General features: G+C 42.3%; 1 protein-coding gene and 1 long non-coding RNA gene across 10 annotated transcripts in view; one reads left to right on the top strand and one right to left on the bottom strand.

Moving 5' to 3' along the window:
* Positions 1-17640, top strand: part of LOC119565402 — a 39977-nt gene extending 22337 nt beyond the window's left edge. For 2 of the 4 annotated variants that reach the window (XR_005224031.2, XR_005224030.2), the window contains exon 6: positions 4664-6557. This is a non-coding gene — a long non-coding RNA (uncharacterized LOC119565402). Of the gene's footprint in view, positions 1-4663; positions 6558-17018 lie in introns of those variants that run through there. The other 2 variants (XR_006289012.1, XR_006289011.1) reach the window with 2 other exon arrangements.
* Positions 9176-25732, bottom strand: part of BZW2 (basic leucine zipper and W2 domains 2) — a 78307-nt gene continuing 61750 nt past the window's right edge. For 5 of the 6 annotated variants that reach the window (XM_043541118.1, XM_037890584.2, XM_037890583.2 and 2 more), the window contains 3 exons: positions 22662-22800; positions 13092-13214; positions 9176-9612 (listed from right to left, as the gene is read on the bottom strand). In XM_043541118.1, coding sequence (XP_043397053.1) covers positions 9557-9612; positions 13092-13214; positions 22662-22800 — 318 coding nt within the window. In that variant the 3' untranslated portion in view covers positions 9176-9556. Of the gene's footprint in view, positions 9613-13091; positions 13215-22406; positions 22526-22661; positions 22801-25732 lie in introns of those variants that run through there. The other variant, XR_006289010.1, reaches the window with a different exon arrangement.

Genomic DNA, 25732 nt, shown 5'->3' on the forward strand with positions numbered 1-25732 from the left:
AAGTATTTCTGCATTGAATCAAGTGTGTGCTGCACTGGACCATATGCCTATGTGTAACAGTGCATAAACTGTTGTCCCGGTGCCTAACCCATCAGGTCTCAGAGGGTGGCTTTTTCCTACCCTTTAAAAACTGGTGTTTTAGTTTACTGGAGATCTTCTTGCTGCCATAACAGCTACATCACTGCTGTGATCATTGCCAATACCACGCCATGCGTTACAGAGCTGTGGTACCCTAACAGCCTTGTGAAAACAAACAAGCAACCTGCCCTCACAACTAATGCAGCCGTCACACATAGTGACCTCTGAGATCACTCACAAACCAAAGCTTTCTATGGAGTAGGAAAAGCTCTTGCTTAACCATGCATGCAAATAAGGGCCAAATCCTAAAAAGACACTTATTTCTGTGCCTAAGGGTGCTGTGGTATTGAATCCATAAATATTTTGGGAGGTGCTCTGCTGATGCTTAGAAAGATAGCTGTAGGTCAGACAGATCTGGCACCGTCCTGCCACATCCTCAAGAGACATTACTGAATTAAGGTTAAGTATCTTTGGGGTCCATTGTATTAAATGAATGGTTTATGTATTATTATGGGCCTGGATTGTATGTTACCACTCTAGGTGGGAGATGTGATGTGAGGCAGGGGGTTCAAAGGACTATATTGAAATTGTGCCAGACAAGAATGGACTTGTGGGACAATAAATGTTAAATGGATTTCCTGGGGAATACCAAGGGAGAGGTTATTGCAAATTCCCCAGCTCCGGTTATACAAAAACTTGGCCTCTTGAAGTCATGCTCTGAGGAGAGGGTGATTGTCTGCTGATCACCTAATCCTGGAGACTCGCGATCAAAGGTTCAAGCTCTGTTAATGGAAGACTGAGCTATTCATTGTCCGTAGCAGATTACCACATGGGCTGATGGGGCCTGTGCCCACGGGCCCTGGCCAATTTGGGAGCCCCCGCAGGCGGAACCCTGGACCCGCCGCCCTGCTCCTCCTCTTCCCCTGAGGTCCCGCCCCCTGGCCAGGCCAGATACCAGAGCTGTGGTAGGGTGAACATCTCTCTTCCTCCCAACCCCCATGCAGAGCTGGCCAAGCTGCTCTCCTTCCCCCTCTTTCTCCACAAAGCTGGCCCCTCAAGTCCCTCTCTCCCCTTCCTCCCAAGTGGAACTTCTCCCGCCAACCCATCTCTCCTCTCCCCTCCCTTCTGTGAGGAGCTTCCCCAACCCCGAGCCCCTCTCTCCCCTCCCTTCACCTCTTGCACGGAGCTGCCCCCCCCCCCCGAGCCCTTCCGCCTGCCCCCCACCGTTTTACACACAGGTATAGTAAAACACACAGAGGTTAAGTGAATTGCCTACAGTCAAGCATAAAGTGAATCAGTTATCACTGCTAGTCAGTAGGGTTGCCAACCCTCCAAGATTGTCCAGGAGTCTCCAGGAATTAAAGATTAATCTTTAATTAAATGTCATGTGATGAAACCGCCCGGTATATGTTCAACCAAAATTGGCCACCCTGCTCGTTAGAGAACTCAAGAGTCCTGACTCCCAGTCTCCAACACTTACCAATAGACAATACTGTTTTAATAAAAAGCCTAGTGTCTCAGCTATTACAATATTTGGCACTTGGGCAGAGTTCTGTGGCATAATGCTGTATTATGTGTTCAGCTAGCTGCAGCTGTCCACACTCACTCACCTGAAACGCCAGGCTCCAAAACTACTGTCACAAGTATCAGCAGGGTTATTAATTCAAAACCAAACACTTTATTGAAAAGATGACAACTTTAAGATAGCCACAATTTTAGTGCATTGAACCATTTTTTTCATTCATATTTATTTCTGCGCTGCCTATCTTATATTAGTGTTTTAGATTCTGCCCTGAGCAACTTACGATCTAGTATTTTTCCAATAAATACGTATCTTATATTTAGTGTTTTTAAACCACAAGCTGCTTTATAAAAGCTAAATAATTAATCCTCACTCCCTGCTGGGAGGTAAGTAAGTAAAAATTATTTTATGATTTAGAAACTCAACAATGCAAAGTTATGCAGCAAGAAAAGATCCCCTAGCAAGGAAAAGAATTCATGTTTCTGGATCCACAGTCAGTACCCAGACACTCTGACTACATCAGCTTCTCCAACCATTTGAAAAAGAAAATTTACATATTGTATCTAAGTTAGACAGGAACAATTGAAGAATTTTAAATTATTACATATTTTTCTTTATTAAACCAGTTGCAATAAGATAGTCAGTTCTAGCTTATTTAAAACAATAAAGGCAGTTGTCTTCAATACCTAGCTGGTTTCCTCTCACAGCTGATTTTTTAAAAAGACTTTTCCAGCCAACCCAGTACATTACATATAAGCTATCTAGGCTTTTCTCTGCTCCTCTCTCACCAGATTCATTCCTTGCCTATTTGAATGGGCCTTTTAGACTGCCAAAATTTCCCCTCTTTGAAATATGTACACCCACTGCTCCCTTCTTCCCTGTATTTGTAAACAGACCTTCCCTTGTAGGGGGCTCCCTGGCCCCCCTATGTGGAGCTGCCCCACTCCCGAGCCCCTTTTTAGTAAAATTGTGCATTTGTCCCATTTGCTCTTGCCAACTGATGATGGACAATTGCTCAGTTTTGCAAAAAAAGTCAGAATATCCAGGGTAGGGCTTAAAAAGGAGACTGTCCTGGCCAAAACAGGGCATATAGTCACCCTAGACTGTGGTTAGAGCGGTCCAGGGAGCCTGGACAGCTCTGGGGAGCCCCGGACCCTCCACCTGCCCTGGTCAAGGAGCAAGGGTGCCAGAGAGCAGCCCCTGGCCCATGTCCCTGCCCCCCAGGGTGCGTGGTCCAGGACAGGTGGAGGGCCACGGCTCCCTACAGCAGCCCAGGACCTCTGGGCAGCTCTTACCATGGCCTGGCTTCTGGCTAGGCATGGGGTAGAGCCATAGTGAGACGGGGAGGAGCAGGGGGCCCCGTGGGGGGTGTGTGTGTGTGTGTGTGTGTACGGGGCCCAAATGTTCTTTGTGCCTAGGGCCCCAGTAAATCTTAATCCACCTCTGTTCATGGTGGGCATATCACAGGAGACAGTTCTGAACTTATAAGCGTGGGGAAACAGTTGTGGGTTTTGAAGGACTGACACTTACCAGAGCCAAGGGTTGGAGTTGGGATGACCCCTGCTAAGCGTTTTAGAATGCAGTAGGTTCTTTATTGTTTTCTCTGTGACGCTTTCACCTCAAGTGTAAATGTGCTTGTTTGCAAAGACCTGTGTGGTAGCTTGTAACTGTGGGAAATACACTGGGCATAGCCTCTGCAGATAAAGCAAAGCAAAGCACAGATGCTGGCCTTTCAGGCAATCTGGGTTGCTGGGGATATCACAGTGTAGACAGGGAAAGATATGCAATTCTCTGGCCCGGAAGGCGACAGCTGGGAGCCTAAAAGCAGATGATCTTGGTGAACTACAGCAGGGGAATATAGGGGCAGTTACCTGAATTGTGACAGTGGGTACACAGCAGCTTTGAGGATTCGATCCAGAATTTTTAAACAAAATTCAAAAGAAAAAATGAAAATAAAAAAATCTGTGGTGTATCAACATGTGCCCTTTTCTATACATAAGACATACAGACACAACTGTATATTACATGAGAATGGCCATACTGGGTCAGACCAAAGGTGCATTTGGCCAAGTATCCTGTCTTCTGACAGTGGCCAACTCCAGGTGCCGAAGAGGGAATGAACAGTACAGGTAATCATAAAGTGATCCATCCCCTATTGCCCATTCCCAGCTTCTGGCAAACTGGCTAGAAACACTATCCCTGCCTATCCTGGCTAATAGCCAATGATGGACCTATCCTTCATGAATTTATCTAGTTCTTTTTTTAATCCTGCTATAGTCTTGGCCTTCACAACTATAGTCTTGGCCTTCACAACATCCTCTGGCAAAGAGTTCTACAGGTTGACTGTACATTGTGTGAAGAAATACTTTTTTTGGCTGCCTATTCTGCTGCCCTATTAATTTCATTTGGTGACCCCTAATTCTTGTGTTATGAGTAAATAACATTTCCTTATTTACTTTCTCCACACCAGTCATGAATTTATAGACCTCAATCATATACCCCCCTTAGTCATCTTTTTTCCAGGCTGAAAAGTCCCAGTTTTATTAGTCTTTCCTCAAACCCCTAATCATTTTGTTGCCCTTTTCTGAACCTTTTCCAATTCCAATATCTCTTTTTTGCGATGGGGCAACCACATCTGCACGCAGTATTCAAGATGTGGGCATACCATGGATTTATATAGAGGCAATGTGATATTTTCTGTCTTATTATCTATCCCTTTCTTAATGATGTCCAACAATCTGTTCGCTTTTTTGACTGCCGCCGCACATTGAGTGGATGTTTTCAGAGAACTATCCACAATGACTCCAAGATCTCTTTCTTGAGTGGTAACAGCTAATTTAGACCCTATCATTTTATATGTATAGTTGGGATTATGTTTTCCAATGTGCATTACTTTGCATTTATCAACATTGAATTTCATCTGCCATTTTATTGCCCAGTCACCCAAGTTTGTAAGATCCCTTTATAACTCTTCGCAGTGAAGTCTGCTTTGGACTTAACTATCTTGAGTAGTTTTGTATCATCGGCAAATTTTGCCACCTCACTGTTTACCTCTTTTTCCAGCTCATTTATGAATATGTTGAACAGTACCGGTCCCAGTACAGACCCCTGGGGGACACCAGTATTTACCTCTCTCCATTCTGAAAAATGACCATTGGAAGACATATGGATGGAATGGCACTATGAATAAAATGACTCCTTTGTGGAAGCCATTTTTTTGGTATATTTCCATTACCATGGATGAGGTTGAGACTTTTTAAACTGTACTTTGAAATTCAGCTATTTAAAAAGGGCCTTTTTTTTTTTTTATAGGCACTGAATAATTTTGGAACACATGGGTGGAGACCTAGATGCTTCAGATGCAGATGTGTGTAATGTGGTTATTGGCAGCAAAAAGGGTCAGATTCAATATATTTTGGCTCTCTCGACAAAACTAAACTGCCTTAAGCCCTCACCCAGAAACCTGCAAAAACTAAACAGATGCCCTTATCAGACAGAACTTCCCCACTCCAAGACTGTTTACACTCAAATAAATCTTTACTGGGGAGAAGAAAACAGACAAACTTGGGGAAACACAGCAAGTGAGAGAGTGAGTGTATGGCCCATGCCTGCTTGGTGTGGCACTCTATCACCCTCTAGTGGTAGTTAGAACAGCTAAAGTTGATGAGTCTGCTAAAGCCTTGGCTATAAGAGAGATGTGTCTTTTAGCTCATACAATAGAAGCTCATGCATTAAGCTCCAGTGATCACAAGTTTGATCCTGGCTAACAATGACAGGGGCTGTCAGCATTACATATGTAAATTAAGCATAAAATACACCCTCTCCCAAGCAATTTTGGCAGCAGTCCATCTAACTCCCTTCCCCTGCTGGTGAGACTGTCCCACAGGTAATAGTCCCTTGGGCCACACCACATTTACTCCTGGGGGACTTCTGTGCCAAAAAATTAAAAATTCGGCACACAATATTTTAAAATTCTGCATATTTCATTTGTCAAAACAACACAATATACCATAATCTCTTCAGTTTCAATTATTTTGGTAATTTATTTCAAAATACCTGTCAACTAGTATGTCAACATTACAGACAACAACAACAAAAGATTCCCCCAGGGGTAGAGAGTTCAAGAAACTGCTATGACAACCCAATTCCAGTTGGGGAGTGCTGGAGGGTGCTGTGTGGTGCTTCCCAGAGCCCAGACACCCACACCCCCCTCAGCCCAGCTGTGGGGCATTCCCAGGGCCCAGACACCCGCAACCCCCTCCTCCAGAGCCCAGCTGCAGGCCACCACCCCCAGTGCACACACTAGCACCGCCCTCGCCCAGAGCCTTTACTCCCCCCAGCTTATTTACTATCCCACTGGGGGACACTGTGTGGCCCTACCCTCCCTCACCCTTTGCCAGATCTGGGTCTCCTGCGCCCTCTCCTGTCTCCGAGTGGAAGATGATCAAAGCTGGGCAGCCAAAGTGTTCAGAGCCTCCATCCACACCAGGCTAGGTGCTCCACTCACTGTGAGCTGGGCTCTGCAGAGTCCATCAGCCCCTAATGGCCGCCAGCAGCACTGCAGCCCCAATTCGGGGGGGGTGGGGGGGAGGACATGACACACATGAAATTCTGTACATAACATTAATTGTGCACAAATTCTACATTGCATAGTGGCACAGAATTCCTCCAGTAGTACACATTACCCATCCACCAAACCGCACTCACAGCAGCAGTCCAAGTATCTCTGTGTGGAGCTGTCAAATTGTAGTGTTAAATCTTAAAAGCACGCCCTCACAAATAACTTTTTCTGTGCTGTCATGTATCAGCCAAAGATTAAGGATTCAAATTTTCTAAAACTTCTTTGAAAATCAGGCTATTCATCTTCAAAGATGATGTGCACTGACAGCTTCAGTAGAGTTAATGACTGCTTAGCTTTTCTGGGTCTGCATGGGGGAAGCTTCCTAATAATCCCTCCCCACCCCCCAAAAAAAACCTGTTCCATACTTTTCCCACCTATACCCAACAACCCTCCAAGTTCACACCCAGGCTCCTTCCCTACATGGTGGTCTATTTTAAAGAGGAGATTGATATTTTTAGTTCTACCATTTAAACACGGTCTACTGATGTTTTGAAATAAAATGCAATGTATTTGTGTCCTATTGTACTATGAAGCATATTTATATACAGAACATTCTTATTCAACAATCACACATTCAGAGACTAACCCTGGATCTTAATGGCACTTGCAGTGTTGATCCAAGTCTGCATATCTCCAGCAGAGGGATATGAACTGTTGATATTAAATGTTGTGTTCCAATAACGCTGAGCTTTTGACCAACAGTCAGGAAATCAAAATCAAGGTAAACGTTGTCCTCCACCCCCTTCTCAAAAAGTTAAATTCAATGTGTTGCCCAAATTCTCATTTGAGACTTTTGTCAAGGTCTTAATTTATATATAAACTTTGATGCATCAATTCATTTTGAGGAAAAGCTATTCTAAAAATACTTATCTAGGAGCACAACATTCAGCTTCCTGAACATACTCTGGACAAGAGCTTTAAAGGACAATTCACCTGTTGCATCCAAAACACCTGGACATATGTGAAAGTCGCAATCTGGAGTGATTCCAGGGATTGCAGAAGGGAACCCCAAAGCTAAAAGCATGAGTCTCTACAGCTTGAACTATAGAGCCAGTTTTTTGTTGGTGGGGGCTTTAACAGGCTCACCTTCTCTTTGCATCAGGCACCGAGGGGGACACAACACAGTAACCAGTAGCTTACACATATCCACGCAGTACCTGTACCTGGACATGAAAGATATATAACTGCACATGCATGTGGACATGTCCCTTTTTCCAATAGACAAAGATTTTTAGGGAAGGTAAAAGGTGCATATACATTTTGTGAGCATGGTTGTCATGCCCTCCTTCGACAAGGTCATCAAAGATGCCTTCAAAGGTTCCAATCCAGCAAAATGTGCAAAAAGGTATAATAATCCTGCCTTCAATGTGTATGTGTGTGACTGTCTCTCTCTAGTCACACACATACACATTGAAGGCAGGATTATTATACCTTATGCTGGATTGGCACCTTTGAAGGCATCCTGATTTTCAGGATAACACAAATGTATAATCTTTTGCATACCCTAACTGTATGGTCATTTTATGCATACTGTATTTACTTTGATATAATGCTGTTGCTGAATAAGTTTAACAGTTCAGCAGCAGAGCTTATGCAAATACCACCCAAGGGCAGTAATGATCGTGGTAAGTTTGTGTCTGCACACATTAAGAATCCCTTTAGGTCCAGCTGTGTTCTGTCATTGCATCAGTTTTCCATTGTAAATAATGTGATTATCCTGGTGTCTGCTAGTGCTACTATAGTTACTGAAAAGGTCTATTTTATATATTCTGTAAAATCAGTTTCTGCTGCATAACTGTTGTTCTTGGCTGAAAGGTGGCATACAAGGGAATTTATTCTCTGCTTGATGCATGCTGCCTGCAGTTAAGTCTGGGCATATATTGAGACAAGAATTTACCCTTTGGATGCACTCCAGGAACCATTTGCATGTAATACTTTTCAAACGCCCCCTCCCCAGTCTGTTGGGTAGTTTTAGAGTTACTAACTGCAAAATACATTGCTACTTTTCTGGTTAAGGATGCTCTTTTGCCCTTCTATAATTAAAACAGACTTTCTAAACCCTACTAGGATCATTCACCACAATGTGGACTTAACACCTTTATATTAAAATAACAAATGAAAGTTTGTATATTTGAAAATTGTGAAGTGCACACTTGCAGTAGCTTTTCACAACACCATTATTTTTAGTCTTCATATGTCTATTACCATAGCAAAGACTTCAGATCAGTTAAAAGATTTAAGTATAGAACATACATTTTAAAAGTTACTTGCATTCAAGCTATCATGAAGGTGCCTCTCTTTGTATTACAGTTATTGTGGAGGTATTGTAATAGCGAACAGTGAAATATCTAGACCAATGAAATAGTTATAAGAACGCTGGTTTTATGGGGTGAACAGGGACGTTTCTTTGCACAAGTGACTAATGGAGGGACAGGACATTAACCTACACAGTCATATAGGAAACCTCTAATCTGCACGTGGAAATTTCAGTTACATATTTAAATTGGCAACCACCAGATTTATATGTATAATTATTTTGTTCATGAAAATCTGGTGGTTACCGATCATTGCATGCCATTAGATTGAGCCTACAATATTGATTTGTTGCACATGCAAATCTTGCACATGTAAAGGTCCAGATCAACACAGGTTGCAGTTTTGCATTTTCTTTGAGTGATGGGCAGATTGAGAATACCAAGTCCGGGTATCTGGATAGTCTGACCAGAACCACACTGGATCAGAGAAAATTGAGGGGGGGAAAAAATTGGCTTGCTGCCTATCCTTAACTGACTGTGGCTTTGTGAATAGTGAACTTTAAAAATACAAAAAAAGAAGGAGTAGAGTAAGTCTCAGAATAGCCTGTTGCTCAGTTTTCACCTAAGGAACAAGAAATCTGAATGCGTTTAGTGGCGGACAATAAGTCTATGAAACAAAGGCACTGAGAACAAATGAACTAAGATACAAAAAGCCATTTATACAAAAAAATGTGGTGGTGTCAAGTCACCTACACAAGCTAGTATTAAGCTACAAACACAGATCCACCAATTCTATAAACAGACACAGGAGTGTTCACATGCCACAGGACCTAAAAAGACTGCTGATAAAAAGGGAGTCCATAAGTATTTAATTTCACTTTTCCTGTATGGCTCCTTACTGAATATTTTTAACTCTGACTCACTGTACACTAACTTAGGTGGAGTCCCAAGGAGAGCATCCAATGCCTCAGGGCTCCATTAAAGAACTTGATTCTTCTAAACAAAAGGAAAGCCTAGCCTTGAAGTAAAACCTGTTTTGCTCTAACAGTACAGCATTCCCAAAGACCGTTTGACAGTAGCCTAGAGATTGTGCTTTGTTGAACCATCTTCGTTCTCCTCGCCTTCGGATTCTGATTCTATGAGGTAAAAAAAAAAAGGTAAAACTTTTCAGCTCTTTTTGAACAGGATTTACAGTGACAGTTATATCATTATTCCTGTAAATAGCAATAATAAAAGATATGAATAAAGGTTTGCCTCATGCATCACATTTCCTAGGAAGAGATGGCAGATATGGAAAGTGGCTCAGCAAGAAACAAAACTGCAGACAAAAACAAACAGGAATCCTTGTGGCACCTTAGAGACTAACAAATTTATTTGGGCATAAGCTTCTGTAGGCTAAAACCCAAGCTTATGCCCAAATAAATTTGTTAGTCTCTAAGGTGCCACAAGGACTCCTCTTTGTTTTTGCTGCTACAGATTAGCATGGCTACCACTCTGAATACTGCAGACAGAACACTTTATTCTACTCTCAGTTATACTCCATCTATTTCAGTTGTATAGGTCTAGATTTAGAACAGAATTGGTTCACTATGGATAATCTAGACCTAACTTTCCCACAAAATAAAGTGAGTTCAAGTATACACTGGTTAAATTTAATAAAAAACAATAACTATCCATGTATAACTCTAATCTATATGTCCAGGTGGGATTGCTGCTGTCCCAAATACAAGTTACATACTGCAGCTGATGTGCTCTGTCAAATAAATCAGTTTCTGAAGACTATCACGATGCAGTCTGTTCACAAAACTATAGATGGCAGTACAACTAGACTGAGATGCATGTCAAATATTTGCTATCAAAAGTCTAAATAAAACACCACACACTCCCAAACTGCCAACTAAAATCAGGTTTACATTACGCTGAATCTCTGACTTATTGTTCGCCTCTGAGGAAAGTATGTTGCAAATGCAATTCAATTTCAAACCAAACTTCTCAGGCCAAATTTAATAGTGCAAAGTCATGCATTTAGGGACTAACAACAAGAATTTTTGCTATAAGCTGGGGATGTATCAGTTGGAAGTGAGAGGAGGAAAAAGACCTGGGTGTATTGGTTGATCACAGGATGACTATGAGCCACCAGTGTGATGCGGCTGTGAAAAAGGCTAATGCAGTATTGGGATGCATCAGGCAAGGTATTTCCAATAGAGACAGGGAAGTGTTAGTCCCTTGTACAAGGCACTGGTGAGACCTCATCTGGAGTACGGTGTACGATTCTGGTCTTCCATGTTTAAGGTTAATTCAAACTAGAACAGGTGCAGAGAAGGGCTACTAGGACGATGCAAGGAATGGAAAACCTGTCTTATGAAAGGAGACTCAAGGAGCTTGGCTTGTTTAGCCTAACCAAAAGAAGGTTGTAAATGGCTTGTCTAGTTTTAGTAAAATCCAGCCACGAGGAAGTTTGTGTGGAAGGCTGGTTTTTTATGAGAGTATCCATTTTTGAGAGCTCATTCTTAATCTTCCCCTGTTTGCTGTAGAGGATGTTGATCAGGTGATTCCGCAGTTTCTTTGAGAGCGTGTGGCACAAGCTGTCAGCATAGTCTGTGTGGTATGTAGATTGTAATGGATTTTTTACCTTCAGTCCTTTTGGTACGATGTCCATCTGTTTGCATTTGGAAAGGAAGATGTCGTCTGTCTGTATCTGTACAAGTTTTTTCATGCAGTTGATAGATTTCCACTCCATGCGGCTAAATGCAGTGCCTTGCATAATGACAGGTTTCAGAGTAACAGCCGTGTTAGTCTGTATTCGTAAAACACGGCTGTTACTCTGAAACCTGTCAAAAGAAGGTTGCGGGGAGATATGATTGATCTCTATAAATATATCAGGGATAAATACCGGAAAGGGAGAGGAGTTATTTAAGTTAAGCACCAATGTGGACTCAAGAACAAATGGGTATAAACTGGCCATCCACAAGTTTAGTCTGGAAATTAGACAAAAGTTTCTAACCAGCAGAGGAGTGAAGTTCTGGAACAGCCTTCCAAGGGGAGCAGTGCAGGCAAAAAACCTAATTGGCTTCGAGACTGAGCTTGATACATTTATGGAGGGCATTGAATGATGAGACTCCTTACAATGGCATGTAGCCGACCTGTGACCGCTAGCAGCAGAAATCTCCAATGGACAGTGAAAGGACAGTAGATGGGGATGAGTTACTACAGAGAATTCTTCCCCAGGTATCTGTCAGCTGGGTCTTGCCCATGTGCTCTGGGTCTAACTGATCACCATATTTGGGGTTGGGAAGAAATTTTCCTGTGGGTCAGATTGGCAGAGACCCTGGAGGGTTTTTGCCTTCCTTTGCAACATGGGGTTTGGGTCACTTGCACATTTAAAGTAGCGTACATGGTGGATTCTCTGTAACTTGAAGTCTTTAAATCACAATTTGAGGACCTCAGTAACTCAGCCAGAGGTTAGGGGTCTGTTACAGTAGTGGGTGGGAGGAGCCCACCCCAGCCCTGGTGCCGGTGGAGCTGCCCCTCCCTCCTTCCCTCCACTGCCCCGGTGCCGAGAAGCTGTTATTTCCTGCCCCAGCTCGGGGCTGAGGAGTTGGTTCTCCCAGCTACAGCAGGTGGAGCTGGTTCTCTCCCCTTCCCCCAGCAGCCCCGGCAGGTGGAGCTGGCTCTCCCTTCCTCCCTAATCTTGGGGACAGAGCAGTTCGCTCTCCCCGCCCCAGCAAAGTTCTGTGCCCCCACTGATTGGGGGGCCTGTGCCCCCACTTGCCCACCCTTGCGCATGCCCCTGCACTGGAGTAGTGGGGGGAGAATAAATAAAGTGTTAGACTACTGCCAGACATGCAAACATTTTAAATTGGTCAAAGTTTAATATTCCAAGGTGTGTGTTAAAAGTCAATCTTTCAGTTATGCTGGCATCTATGTGGTGGAATTGCTGTTCATAATCCCTCTATAAAATTCTGAATATTAATAATGTTTGATAACCTGATACCACTGTGTTTAGCAGCCACAGATAATCAGCAGCCCCAAGAAAGTGAAGGAAACAGTGTGTCAAATTATCAGTTTGAACTGAGCAGAAGAGAGGGGGCAAGTGAACAGTGATAATTATACACCTGCCACTCAAAACAACTAACATGGGGCAGTCTTTAAAGGGACAGTTCACCTGTTCTTATACCAGAAGGAAAGTGTTTACCATTTGCGGGCACCAGAAAAAAGGAAATGTGGGCCCAAACACCCATTCATTTCCCTTCCCATTATTCCTTTTTAACAGCAACTACAGTCCTTATGCCTCTATGATTGCTCTTCTCATTCAGGAATTCAGTGCTATTCAGTGAAACTCACACGGCAGGACACATGGAATTCTAAGAGCTCAGGACTTCACATGGACACTATTAATGACATGAAAAACAGTCAGTGGTGCCTGCCTTCTAAAGACTAAGATTGTAAAGAATTTAGAGCAGGTCCTGTCTTGTACCATCCATCTGCATAGTACCTAGCACAGTGGGGCCAGGGTCCTGATTGAACCTGTAGGCACTACTATAATACAACCAACATCTTCAAAATGGAATGGCCAAGAGGCTACTAAATACTGTTAACTTAAATGGAATTGTACCTTCTTCAGCATTTTGCAGCCACTCAACAAATTTCTTCATCTGGTCAAGAAATACACTTTTGCCTTTCGCAAGATGTGCTTCTTTATTCCACTTCAGGATGGCTTCTTCGCTCAGGACATCAGCTGAAATTCAGAGCAGTGGTTGCAAAGATAAGCATATTTTTATAAGACAGAAGACAACTGAAAAACTGCTAGGTTTTGAGGCAGTAAGAAGTGAATCACTTAGATCATAGTGAGGCGAGCTTTGAATCAGCATTGTACTTAACACTAGGCTGTAACTGCAGAATGTCACATAAGAGATCGCAGCTGTGTCACATACCATAAAGTCAGTCATTAACTAAATATGTTAGTCTTAAAATAAACTATTCAGTGTCATGCTTCAGTAAAGAGTAATTACTCCTCTATTCAATTGGCTTTAAATAAGAGATATAAAAACACACCAATTGCAAAGGAAGTCAATAAAATCTACCTGTATATCTTAGGACTCACCTCAGTAAGAAATACTGTAGTTTCTTTTGCTGCTGACTCATAGAGCTATGCAAGAGTAAAAACTGCTAGAATTGCGGCGAAAAAAATTAACAAAAATTCCATCCTAATGTGAAGTCTCTTATCTTTCCCAGCTGACTAAACAGTGGTCATCAGGGGAATCATTTAAAGGGACCATGCTCCCAAAACTCTTCTTTTAAGTGTCGAGAACAAAATAATTGAGGACAAGAGAAACATCAGGCTTAATAAACTCAGCCAGGATGCCCACTGATCCTAGCTGATGTGAAACAATAAGCTTCTAGCCCCAGTGACAGAGTTTCTGCCATCCAACCAAGTCTTGCAGCTGAATAAGTGACTGTCGTGGAGCCAATATCTGTGATGCACTTTAGCCTTCAGGGCCATTGGATGACATAGGAGGCCAGAATAAAAACAGCACCTTTGGTTGTCGCCACCATTTTCCTTTTCATGTACTGATCAAACTAACATCCTCCTCCCCATAATCAGCACATTTTTGAAAGTGATTTACATCAGCTTCTTCAGTGCTGCCCAGTATACCAGGAATATGGGATTCCCCTTGCTACCCTGCTGAATACCAGGACACAGCCATATTCTACTGTGGCACAAAGATTATAGGCAGATGCCAGCAGTGAAGGACAGAAGAAAATTAACTGGATCAATTATAATGAAATAAATGAACAAACATCTTTAAAACATCTGTGTAAACAGAAACAGGACTGAGACCACAGACTCACTTCACATAAGCCATGGAACAGCAAATAGATAGTAGTGACCTGGAACTATTTGAACTGGTAACCTAGAACTAATTACAAATACCCTAAGCCAACCAGGTGTCAGTAGCTAAGCCAACCAGTCACTCATGGGTAGAAACTGAATACACTTGGGTCTCCCTGGAGATTTCAGATCTGCTGAAAACAAGTGAAATGTGTTTAGAAGTCTCTCTGGTCTCACAAAGACCATTTACAATCAAAAGCCATCATCCAATTTGACATTATCAGCAAACAAACAAGCTGAAGGCAGATGAAGAGCAGGAGTGTCACACCTTTTGAAAACAGTGTGGTGGCAGAGTTTTGCGCGCATGCGCAAGACTACAGAATTCCTGTTTAAGACTACGTCTGCTTGTACCTACAACCATCATTCTCTGCCCTCGTAAAAATTCAGTTCCAATATTTAGCTAAAAGTGTAGCTGAACAACAAAAAAATCCACTATTTTGCACTTGGAACATGTACTCAAAAGTAATAGAAATGGTAGAGTTATGAGAAAAAATCAGATACAGGAACTAAATAAAGTTTATAAGGAAGATGTGACATTTGGCATTAAACAAATGTCAACCCAATATTCTTTACCGTAGCTCCAGCATTTTGCTGGCATTAGGTCTATAACACTCATTTGGACTCTGATTTAGAGCATATAAGCTACAAGCTTCAAAAGTATTGACTTGGAACTTTTAATAGAGATTACAAATATAATTTCTTCATGAAAAAACACTGTACTCCAATACACTGTATAGCGCGTGCATGAAATTCTAAGAAATGCAGCAACTGATGACACAGATTGTCAACCTGTGCATCATAACCCCTGGGAGAAAAGGGTGTTGTGACTAGCCTCCATTTTTTTCTGGCTAAGTGGGGGTGGGGAAGGGATCGAAACTTTTATAACAAGGGGTCATAGGTATGGAAAATATTGCAAATGCACATCACTGAACTATTGGCCCCTATTCAGTACACCATATAAGTAAGTGCCTAAAGTTAGGCACATGCCTAAGTCCTTTCCTGAACTGGGGCCCTGAGGATAGTGGATTTGCAATAATAGTAGAGCCCATTCTAGTGGTCAAGCATTACAAAAATTAGATAGGTCTAAATCCAGGACAGTAAAAAGTCTCATTACCTGCCTGAAAGATGAGAATGGCTCCAAGATGGTGGGGGAGAGATTTGCCTGCATATGATTCTCTGGCACTAAAATGAAGTGAATGTTCCTGCACTGACAGAAAATGCACCCAGAGAAGGAATAAAAATACCTTCAGTTACAGAAATGACAATCACGTCTTTCCTTTCATTTCTGAGTAACATCATTGGTAATTCACTCATGCCTCCAGTGTTTGTAAGGGATAATATTCTCCTGTCAGTGCAGAGATGCTCAATTAAGCAATCAGCCAGGACAGGGTGTAGTTAATGATAACCCTCTGAAGAAATGGGAACACTGGGGGTGATTTATTTTAGCTACAGTATTTCTGATTAAAGATTATGACAATTATTTTTTACATGCTGTAATAGTTTCAGTTGAATTTTGTGGTTGGCATGGTTCTGTGTTGTTACATCCTCTGCCCCGGGTGATGTCAGTCCTGGAGATCCAGAGCTGGTTTCCCTGCCAGTGCAGCTAACTACTACTCCAGCCACCCACCACCAGAACCCCAGGTTAAATCAATCATGAGAGGGAGAGGTCCCAAGGCACACTTCATTAAGGTGTCTTCACTGCAGACTTAACTTGAACTATAACTCAAGTATTGCCCCTAGCTCAGGTCCTGTCCATACACAAAAACCCTTAACTTGAGTGAGGTGGTGCTTTTAACTTGGGTTAAGGGGCCCATAAGGTGGTACAGGCTACAACTTCAGTTTAGCGCAACTTGTCGCACTGTAGCTCATGTGTTGTTTCGCAGTGTGGCTGCTCTCACTCGAGGTAGGCTAACTTGAAAGGAGTTAACTTAAGTTAACTGTAGCAAAGACAGAACCTTAGATGGGGCTTTTTGATTATCATTATTATTATGCAAGTAATGTTACCCACAGTTGAACTGTGGCAAAATGCTTGCATTTCTTTTGTGTGTATTTTCTGCTGTGAAAGGTTCATAAGCCACCTTCCACTTGCTAGGGAAGGTAATTGGAATAACTGAGTAGAAATAATGAAATTTACCTCATAGAAAATTGTGTGTAAATTAAGCTTGAAGATCTCGTTAAGTGGAGGATTAATAGATTGCATGTTCAGAGAGGTGGTTCAAATTGGTCTATTATAAAGACTCCAAAATGAAGACGAGCAAAATAAAATCATTAACATCTTTAAGGCTTCAGTCAGGTGCAGCAAGTGAGTGTATATCTCCCATGGGAACTCCCAATTATTTCAGTCTCTTTAGGGGGTTCTGCAAAGCCAGAAACGTCCTCAGGAACTTAATAAAATGTAGCTTTAGTGGCCTTTAAAGAACAGAAAAAAGGTTTTATTCCATGTTAGGAACATTTGTTCTTCAAGGATGAAATCCTGGCCTCACTGAAGTCAACAGAAGTTTGGACGTAGACCACAGCTTGGCCAAGATTTCACCCCGGGTCTCTAAGTTAGAGATAAATTTAGTAGAGCTACAGGAGATTCTGTGCTTAATGAACGTGGTATTATATGCAATCCAATATTACTTACATTCAGTCTTTTCCCCACTATAGTTCAGCCAGAAATGAAGATGTTTTATTCAAGGAAAGTGTGGGCCCCTTACTGAATGAGGGAGGCAACCTCGTGACAGAGGATGTGGAAAAAGCTAATGTAGTCAATGCTTTTTTTGCCTCTGTCTTCATGAACGAGATCAGCTCCCAGACTACTACACTGGGCAGCACAGCATGGGGAGGAGGTGACCAGCCCTCTGTGGAGAAAGAAGTGGTTCGGGACTATTTAGAAAAGCTGGACGAGCACAAGTCCATAGGGCCACACGCACTGCATCCAAGAGGCTAAAGGAGTTGGTGGATGTGATTGCAGAGCCATTGGCCATGATCTTTGAAAACTGGTGGCGATCAGGTGAGGTCCCGGACGACTGGAAAAAGTGCCCATCTTTAAAAAAGGGAAGGAGGAGGATCCAGGGAACTACAGGCCAGTCAGCCTCACCTCAGTCCCTGGAAAAATCATGGAGCAGGTCCTCAAGGAATCAATTCTAAAGCACTTACAGGACAGTAAAGTGATTAGGAACAGTCAGCATGGATTCACCAAGGGCAAGTCATGCCTGACTAATCTAATTGCCTTCTATGACGAGATAACTGGCTCTGTGGATGAGGGGAAAGCAGTGGATGTGTTATTCCTTGACTTTAGCAAAGCTTTTGACACAGTCTCCCACAGTATTGTTGCCAGCAAGTTAAAGTAGTATGGGCTGGATGAATGGACTATAAGGTGGATAGAAAGCTGGCTAGATCGTCGGGCTCAAAGGGTAGTGATCAATGGGTCCATGTCTAGTTGGCAGCCGGTATCAAGCGGAGTGCCCCAAGGGTCGGTCCTGGGGCCGGTTTTGTTCAATATCTTCATTAATGATCTGGAGGATGGCGTGGACTGCACCCTCTGCAAGTTTGCAGATGACACTGAACTGGGAGGACAGGTAGATACGCTGGAGGGTTGGGATAGGATACAGAGGGCCTAGACAAATTAGAGGATTGGGCCAAAAGAAATCTGATGAGGTTCAACAAGGACAAATGCACTTAGGACAGAAGAATCCTATGCACCGCTACAGACTAGGGACCGAATAGCTAGACAGCAATTCTGGAGAAAAGGACCTAGGGGTTACAGTGGACGAGAAGCTGGATATGAGTCAACAGTGTGCCCTTGTTGCCAAGAAGGCTAATGGCATTTTGGGCTGTATAAGTAGGGGCGTTGCCAGCAGATCGAGGGACGTGATCGTTCCCCTCTATTCGACATGGGTGAGGCCTGATCTGGAGTTCTGTGTCCAGTTTTGGGCCCCACACTACAAGAAGGATGTGGAAAAATTGGAAAGCGTCCAGCGGAGGGCAACAAAAATAATTAGGGGACTGGAACACTTGACTTATGAGGAGAGGCTGAGGGAAACTGGGATTGTTTAGTCTGCTGAAAAGAAGAATGAGGGGGAATTTGATAGCTGCTTTCAACTACCTGAAAGGAGGTTCCAAAGAGGATGGCTCTAGACTGTTCTCAGTGGTAGCAGATGACAGAACAAGGAGTAATGGTCTCAAGTTGCAGTGGGGGAGGTTTAGATTGGATATTAGGAAAAAAACTTTTTCACTAGGAGGGTGCTGAAGCACTGGAATGCGTTACCTAGGGAGGTGGTGGAATCTCCTTCCTTTGAGGTTTTTAAGGTCAGGCTTGACAAAGCCCTGGCTGGGATGATTTAGTTGGGGATTGGTCCTGCTTTGAGCAGGGGGTTGGACTAGATGATCTCCTGAGGTCCCTTCCAACCCTGATATTTTATGATTTAGAATGGACTGAAAGCTTACATCATCCTACGTGTGATGGCTGGCCAGTAGAGATCTGGGGGAAGAGTGAGGCTTATTAATTTTTTGTTAGACCTGTGTTGCTGTTGGGGTTGTATTGTCAGTGAGCAATTGCCAGCCTCTGTTTATCATTAATTGTACTTTCAAGAGTGTAAAGGGTGCTCTTTTACATATTTCTTATAAATATAAATAAAATATATACACAGAACAGAACATTTTTGGTCTTTTGCACTGTTAAGAGGCTTGATCCTTCTCATGTTGAAGTCAATAGCAAACTCCCAACATATTCAATGGGATTTGAATCCGGTCTTAAAGGCTCTACATGGCCGAGAATTTATTATAATTAGAGCTCTAATACATAACTTCTTAAAGGTCTTGTTTTATTATTGGTTCCTGGCTTTAAGACTTTCAAATGCTTTTACTGCTAAACTGACAGTGGATCAGCAATGTGGAGGTCCTTATAAATAATTACCAAATTTGACTACCAGTTTCTAATTATATCAACTAAAAGATTATATATGCAAAAACTTTCTTCAACAGTAATGAAAGATTAGAACCAGGACCCTCCAGCTGAGGCCAAAATGAACACCATACGGATCAGGGGTTGTTCAAAACTTGCTTAAGGCTCACCTGCAGACTCCTCTGATCCTGATGTTGCTCTGTTCATCTGGCTGGACTGTGTTGATCTAAGTTACACCGAGGTGCAGTGGGAGCGGGAGAGTCGGGGAAGGGAAAACCTATCGTCTAGGGCTGGCATAGCTCAGGGATATCCTAGTCACGTCCCTTTCCGTGCTGTGCCAGCAGCAGGGAGGCATAATAACGTAGGGGCCCCTAGATCATCTCTAAATCACTAAAGGATCTCCTTCACATGAGGATGATCCTCTCTGGGCTGGTTAAATTGGCTTTAAAGGTCAGATTGGCACAAAGCTGCCACACTGCATGAAGAAATCTGGACCTATATCTGTACCTTACAAAAGGGACAGATTTTAGAGTAAGAACATAGAGTCTCAGGTTTTCCAGTTTACATTCAGACAGACACTCTATATTTTGCTGATACATTAAGAGAAAATTCCAGATTATCCTCTTAGAAAGCAATTCAGGTTTATGGGGCTATTTTAGCCAGAAGCATGGGGAAATATAATAAAATTAGGATTATAATTTAGATGTTAGGAATGCCCCTGCAGGTAGAAGGAAGACATTATCAAAATCACAAACAATTAGGTACCTAACTTTCATTGTCCAACTACCATTTGCACCTTTGAAAAACTCCCTTGTAATGAATAATGTTCCACAGAGTGAGAATCCAGGGTGTCACACTGTGCACTACCCAAGAGAGTTCTGAGGGATAGTTGCTGGCATTTCTTAATCCCAACCATAGCTATTCCATATGCTGTGTTGATTCACCATACAAAGATGATGATCAGGTACTCTGAAATCTCTCCAATTCATGGCCCATCCATTTTACGACTTGGAGATCCCAATTAAACCACAGAGGCCTTTCGGCCAAAGATAATCAGTCCTTCAGTGAGGGGAAAGAGGAGCTGTTGTCCTCTCCACACCACCACAGCTCTTGGTAACCTGGTGGACTTCTTAGCTAGTAGGTGATTGCACATGTGAAACTACAGAGATGCGTAGACCTCACAAATCTCCAAGACTCTGATGAAATAACCTGTTTGTAGCAATGGTAGGGGTGGATGCAAGTTCCACCCCTGAAATCGAGATGGTGACAGTCTAACCATGCAACAGACATGGCCCAATATCTAAAATATCCATGCCAGACTCAAATATTAAGTAGGGGTACATGGCTAGCCTTAGAGAAGCTATTCCTGACCCTCTGGGTAAAACCCAGAGAATATATCGCTTGCAGGAAGCCACGGACTGGCCCATGAAAGCAGATGTTGACATGCATATAGAAATGCTAGAGGGCAATAATCCATGAGGCCTTCAACACCATACAGTCTCTGTTAAATTCAGCCTGGAGTCTATTTCCAAGCAAGTATGAATATAAAAACCCTTCTTTATCATCATTATTGGTGGACCTTGTGACAGATCTGAGATCTGACAGGCATGTCAGCACTCTGATCACTGTAGCCTCAATTAGTTCCCCCCATAATCAGTGGTTGATTAAATAATTAGCTAATCAGAAGGAGAAGCTGGGAAGGTAAGGGACTAATTAGCCCTCAGCTGACCTACCTGATAAAAAGCCAGGAAGGAAGGGTTACAAGAGAGAGGAAGACAGGGCTAGCTGAACCTGGAATGAAGGAGCTCCCTAGAGAGGGGGAGACCACCTTTCCTCCTAGCACCCTGGCAAAGAAGAGCTGAAAGAAGTAGAGTTAAAACTGTGATGTTGCACTGTACTGGGGTTGATGGACAGGCTTAGAATAAAATACAGCCCGCATCAGAAGATGGGGACAGCATGGCTGTCCCAGTCCTGACTGTAGTCATTGCTATATTCTGAATTGGGCTCAAATTGGCAAAGAAAGAGTCTATTACTTGTTATAATTTCTCATCAGATATACATTTCCTCGTAAAAGCAACAGAAATATATTAAAGATATTATCCATAACAGCTGTACAAATAATTCTCAATAGCTTTGTTCCTCATGCATTTACATTGTTACTTATTTAAATTCATTTTGGTCCCCTACACCACAAACTGAAGACAAATCTACTTAAACTATTTATGTTATCATTTGTGGCACTTAACTTAAATAACATGCAGAAAAGTACAATGCTCAACCAGCATATACAGAGTAAACAAAGGATGGAATACAATCTATTGAGGATGCATGAAAGAAAATCAAATTAGAATGTTTGTGTCTTGTTAAGTCTTAATTTTTCTCAAAAGGTCACATTTTCTATTTTTTTAAGCTACTAGGGTCAGTTTATGTAGACATAATAAGGATAGGAATAAATATTGTTGACTCACTTATTCTGCTTTTTGAAAATCTATATGAATACTTTAGTCAACAGCTGTGTGTATTTTTGAAAGTATACGTGAACACACAATATGAACAAAAAAAATCTATACTGAGCATTTCTAGGCATACTGATTTTCCCCCTTCAACTATTTATAGCAAGAATGTCAGAACAAACTGCTTATCACCCACCTCTCACATGCAGTGCAAGACTATTAGTCTCTATGACAACCTGAACTGAATAAACCTACTAAGACGACATCTATACTACAAAAATGAAATCCTGGAAATAATGGCTTCTCCAAGGATCTGACTGTGCCTAGCTATGCCCTGATCCTGCTTCCATTAAAGTCAAGGCAAGATTTGCCAGTGACATCAATGGGAACAGAATAATGCCCATATAAAAGCCAAAAGACCTTGATCGCTATTCTTTTCAAGATAACATTGATCACCCCCTTCTCTCCCCCATACAGGTGAGGCAGCTGCACGTATCACAGTCGTGACTCCATGATTTAGGGCTACCCAGCACCAGCATAGGTTAGAGCAGGAGGAATTTGCTTTAGCTTACCGCTGTTATTAGGTCCTTGATGCCAGCAGGTCTAGCAGAACTCAGGTCTACCATATCTATTCCAACACGCAAAATGCCTGTAACCCTCCCCCCCCTCCCCCACCGCACACAAACACACACTTACATCATTGGTGAGGGGGTGGCTTGTGTAAGAAGTGCCCATGCCCACCTCCTCCATCTCTACGGCAATGGAGAATCTCCTCATACAGGGGCAATTCTATCTCTGGCTGGTTTAAGTGGTTTCTGCGCAGACCAGAGAGACCAGCTTCAGAATCTAAATACCTGCCAAACTTACTCATTATCTTAGTACAGTGTGTTCCAGTAGGCACAGGACACGGTGTTCACTGTACAGCGTACTAAGGCGGATATGGACATATACCTTTGTAAAAGAGTACCACTATCTTCTGAAAGGCTTTCATAAAGTGGATGTTGTCATAACAGTATTCCTGAACCTTCTGGAGAAGAATTAGCTCTGAATGGCCTTGGGTGCTGAACACAGCCAGCAGGGGTGCATATTGCTGGAAGAGGGGGGGAAAAAAGGCAAATTATTTTATATAGAAATACTGAAAGTGAAAAATCACAGACACCATTACTATAATTTAACTCCTTGTAAATTTCATCTTTGGAAAAACAATCACCTAGAGAAAGATGTGGTTGCTACACTGACACCTAGATTTTATTGCCAATAATGTTCACTTGCATTAGTGCCATTTACACAAATGCACAAGCTTTTGTAAGACAGTGTTGGGGCACTTGCAATGGATTATTTTAATGTTTCACCTTGCTATTGAATTGTGTAAAGTGAAGTTATAAGACCCATTATGTCAGAGTATGGTTATTTGTATGCTGTTTGGTACAACAGAAGATAAGCAACTATGATATATGATGTTTCAACAATATTCTGGATGCTACATGTTGCAAAGAGAGCACCAACAATGTCACACACCCAGAACTGATGCTCCTGATAATCTGAAATCCCCAGTTTCACGGAGGCTTATAGAGATCATAATAAATCCAGTATGTGAAAACCATTAACTTGAACATGCTGGGGCATGAATTAGAAGAAGTGACCTTTCCTTGTGCAAAGAACACAATAGCTTTTCCAGTACACAAAAATAAACCATTTAATACGGTACACTGGCAAGGTAGTAATGGTCCTTTTTTGTGACCTTAACCTAACAATTAAAGATCCAAAGAAAAAAGGTAGCTGCTCGTAAAAGGTCAGAACTCCATTTTGTTATGGAAATACTTCTCTTCCCTTTGAAGAAGGAAGTTATGCCAGTTATGGCCTTATTTTCATGTGATCGTTCCTTCTAAATAATCAGAATTTACCTTTCTTGCTTTCTCATTTCTTTCCCTCTCATTAGGGGGTTGTATTGTATTGAAATCAGTGGGACTACTTGCAACCTTAAACTTAAGCACATGCTTAAGTGGTTTTTCTTCAGTACTGGGGCCAGGGTACTCGGCCCCTTACAATTTTGAGCCTGAGGGGAGACAAACTTCACCTGGTCTGCCCCATTGCCCAAATGTACATTTTCAAAGCTACTGCCTACATCATTGCCTAGATTGGTGCAAATTTTATTCCTCAACATGTCCTTTTCACACCAAAGGGGTCACTTCAATATAAATGTGTTCATAGACTGAATTAAATAGCTTCACAGTGGGTCAGATCCTGAAGTTCTTACTTAATAAGGTCAACGGGAAGAGGACTGAGTAAAAATTTCATAAGGACTTGGGCCAAGTATTCATGTTTCTTTTGAAAATTGATTCATCAGCTATTCTCCTTGGCAGAGACACAAGCTACACAGTTTGTGTAATAAGAGCTTGGTAATTTGAGGTACAGTATTGCAAGGATCTTTTTTTCTAACTTTTATTTAAGCTCCCACCAAGCAATTACAACTACAAAAATTGCTAGAACTTAGTTAATATTAGCAAGTAAAATATTCACACTCTCCCTCAGTATACGCAAATATTTATCAACAGTGCGGTTGTCATCACTTTGGCAACAATAGTGCCAGCCCTGAAGTGCAAGCTTGGGGTATTGAGATCCTTCCCTCTTTGGCCCTTCAATTGTCCAGCATTTGTTTAATTGGATACAGATGTTGAGAGACATAACAATACATGCTACGTGTCTCTATTCAATAATGTCAATGGGACTCCGATATTGTCCAGAGATTAATGTCTCCTGCTGCTACATAAATACTAAGGAGTTTATTTTAAAAAAATATAGCCCAAATTTTTGCAGCTTTTAAAGTCAGTGAACTAGTGCCTCGATGTTATTATTCAGGAAGGGCTTTAGAGTGGAGAGATTTCAGTGGGAAAAGCAATCAGTCTTCTTAACCCTGAGGTTCTCAAAAACCGATCTGTGGGGGTGGAGGGAGGCAATAATGAGTCCATAATGCTACAGGAGCTGGCCAAGAATTTGCCCAGTAAGGGCGTTAAGGACTTATACAGCACAGAGACCCATTGAAGAGGGGCCCCTCTTTATTCATGATGATGGACGGCCCCCTCACAACATACCAATTGGTTACAGTTTTAAAAAAGGGGCTTACAAACTTGGGCTACCAGTGCAAGAATTTGGTTCCCACTCTTTCTGGATAGGGGCTGCAACAGCTACAGCCCTGCTAAGGCCAGGAGCCAAACTGATTCATGCAATTGGCCGATAGCATTCAAAGACATACAGGATGTACGTGAGACCTCAGGTAGAGAATCAGGGCTTATTTTCTTGTATTTCCACTTTCTGAATCAAGCAGACAGGCCAACTGAGTGGTGGGGTGGACTTTGTATACTGGGCAGCCAGATGGAGCCTCCAAGGTATTGGACAGTTCACATCTGGGCCTACGGAGTGAGGCAATCCTGAGCTGGCATGGAAGGAGAGGCAGGCTATGGGACCGGCTGACACTCCTTGTACACTTTTTGGCAGACTGGGAATGGACACAGAGTGCAAATATTGTTCACCTCAGTTAAAAAAGAAAAAAAGGAAGGAAAGAATCAGACACTCTGGAAACCTGGAGAGGGAGGTGAAAAGGCAGCCAAGCATATTGTCTGGAACAGCGGGGAGCCGACCCCCCATCTTTCCTGTACTGTACTATTTGTTGCCGGGTAGTTCCAGATATTTTAAGTGAATAAAGCTGTAGCTTAATTAAACTACGGCCATGGCCTCCTGTTCTTCTTCCAGCATGGACAGACAATGTGCTGTTCTGGGTTGAGACAGTGGGTTTAGGTCAATGTACATATCAACAGGCCAAACCTGCAACCTTTACACAGGCATGAGATCCCACTGATCTCAATGGAACTACTCACAAAAGTAAGGACTTCTTCCGAGAGTAAATTTTGCAGGACTGGATTACAAGACAACAATATTTGTATATCACAATGTACTGAAAAACAACTTGTCTATTTATTTCTCTTTCCAATGTTAATATTCTGAAAGCTGTCCCTTAATACACA

The sequence above is a fragment of the Chelonia mydas genome, chromosome 2 (assembly GCF_015237465.2).
Source record: "Chelonia mydas isolate rCheMyd1 chromosome 2, rCheMyd1.pri.v2, whole genome shotgun sequence".
Taxonomy (NCBI): domain Eukaryota; kingdom Metazoa; phylum Chordata; order Testudines; family Cheloniidae; genus Chelonia; species Chelonia mydas.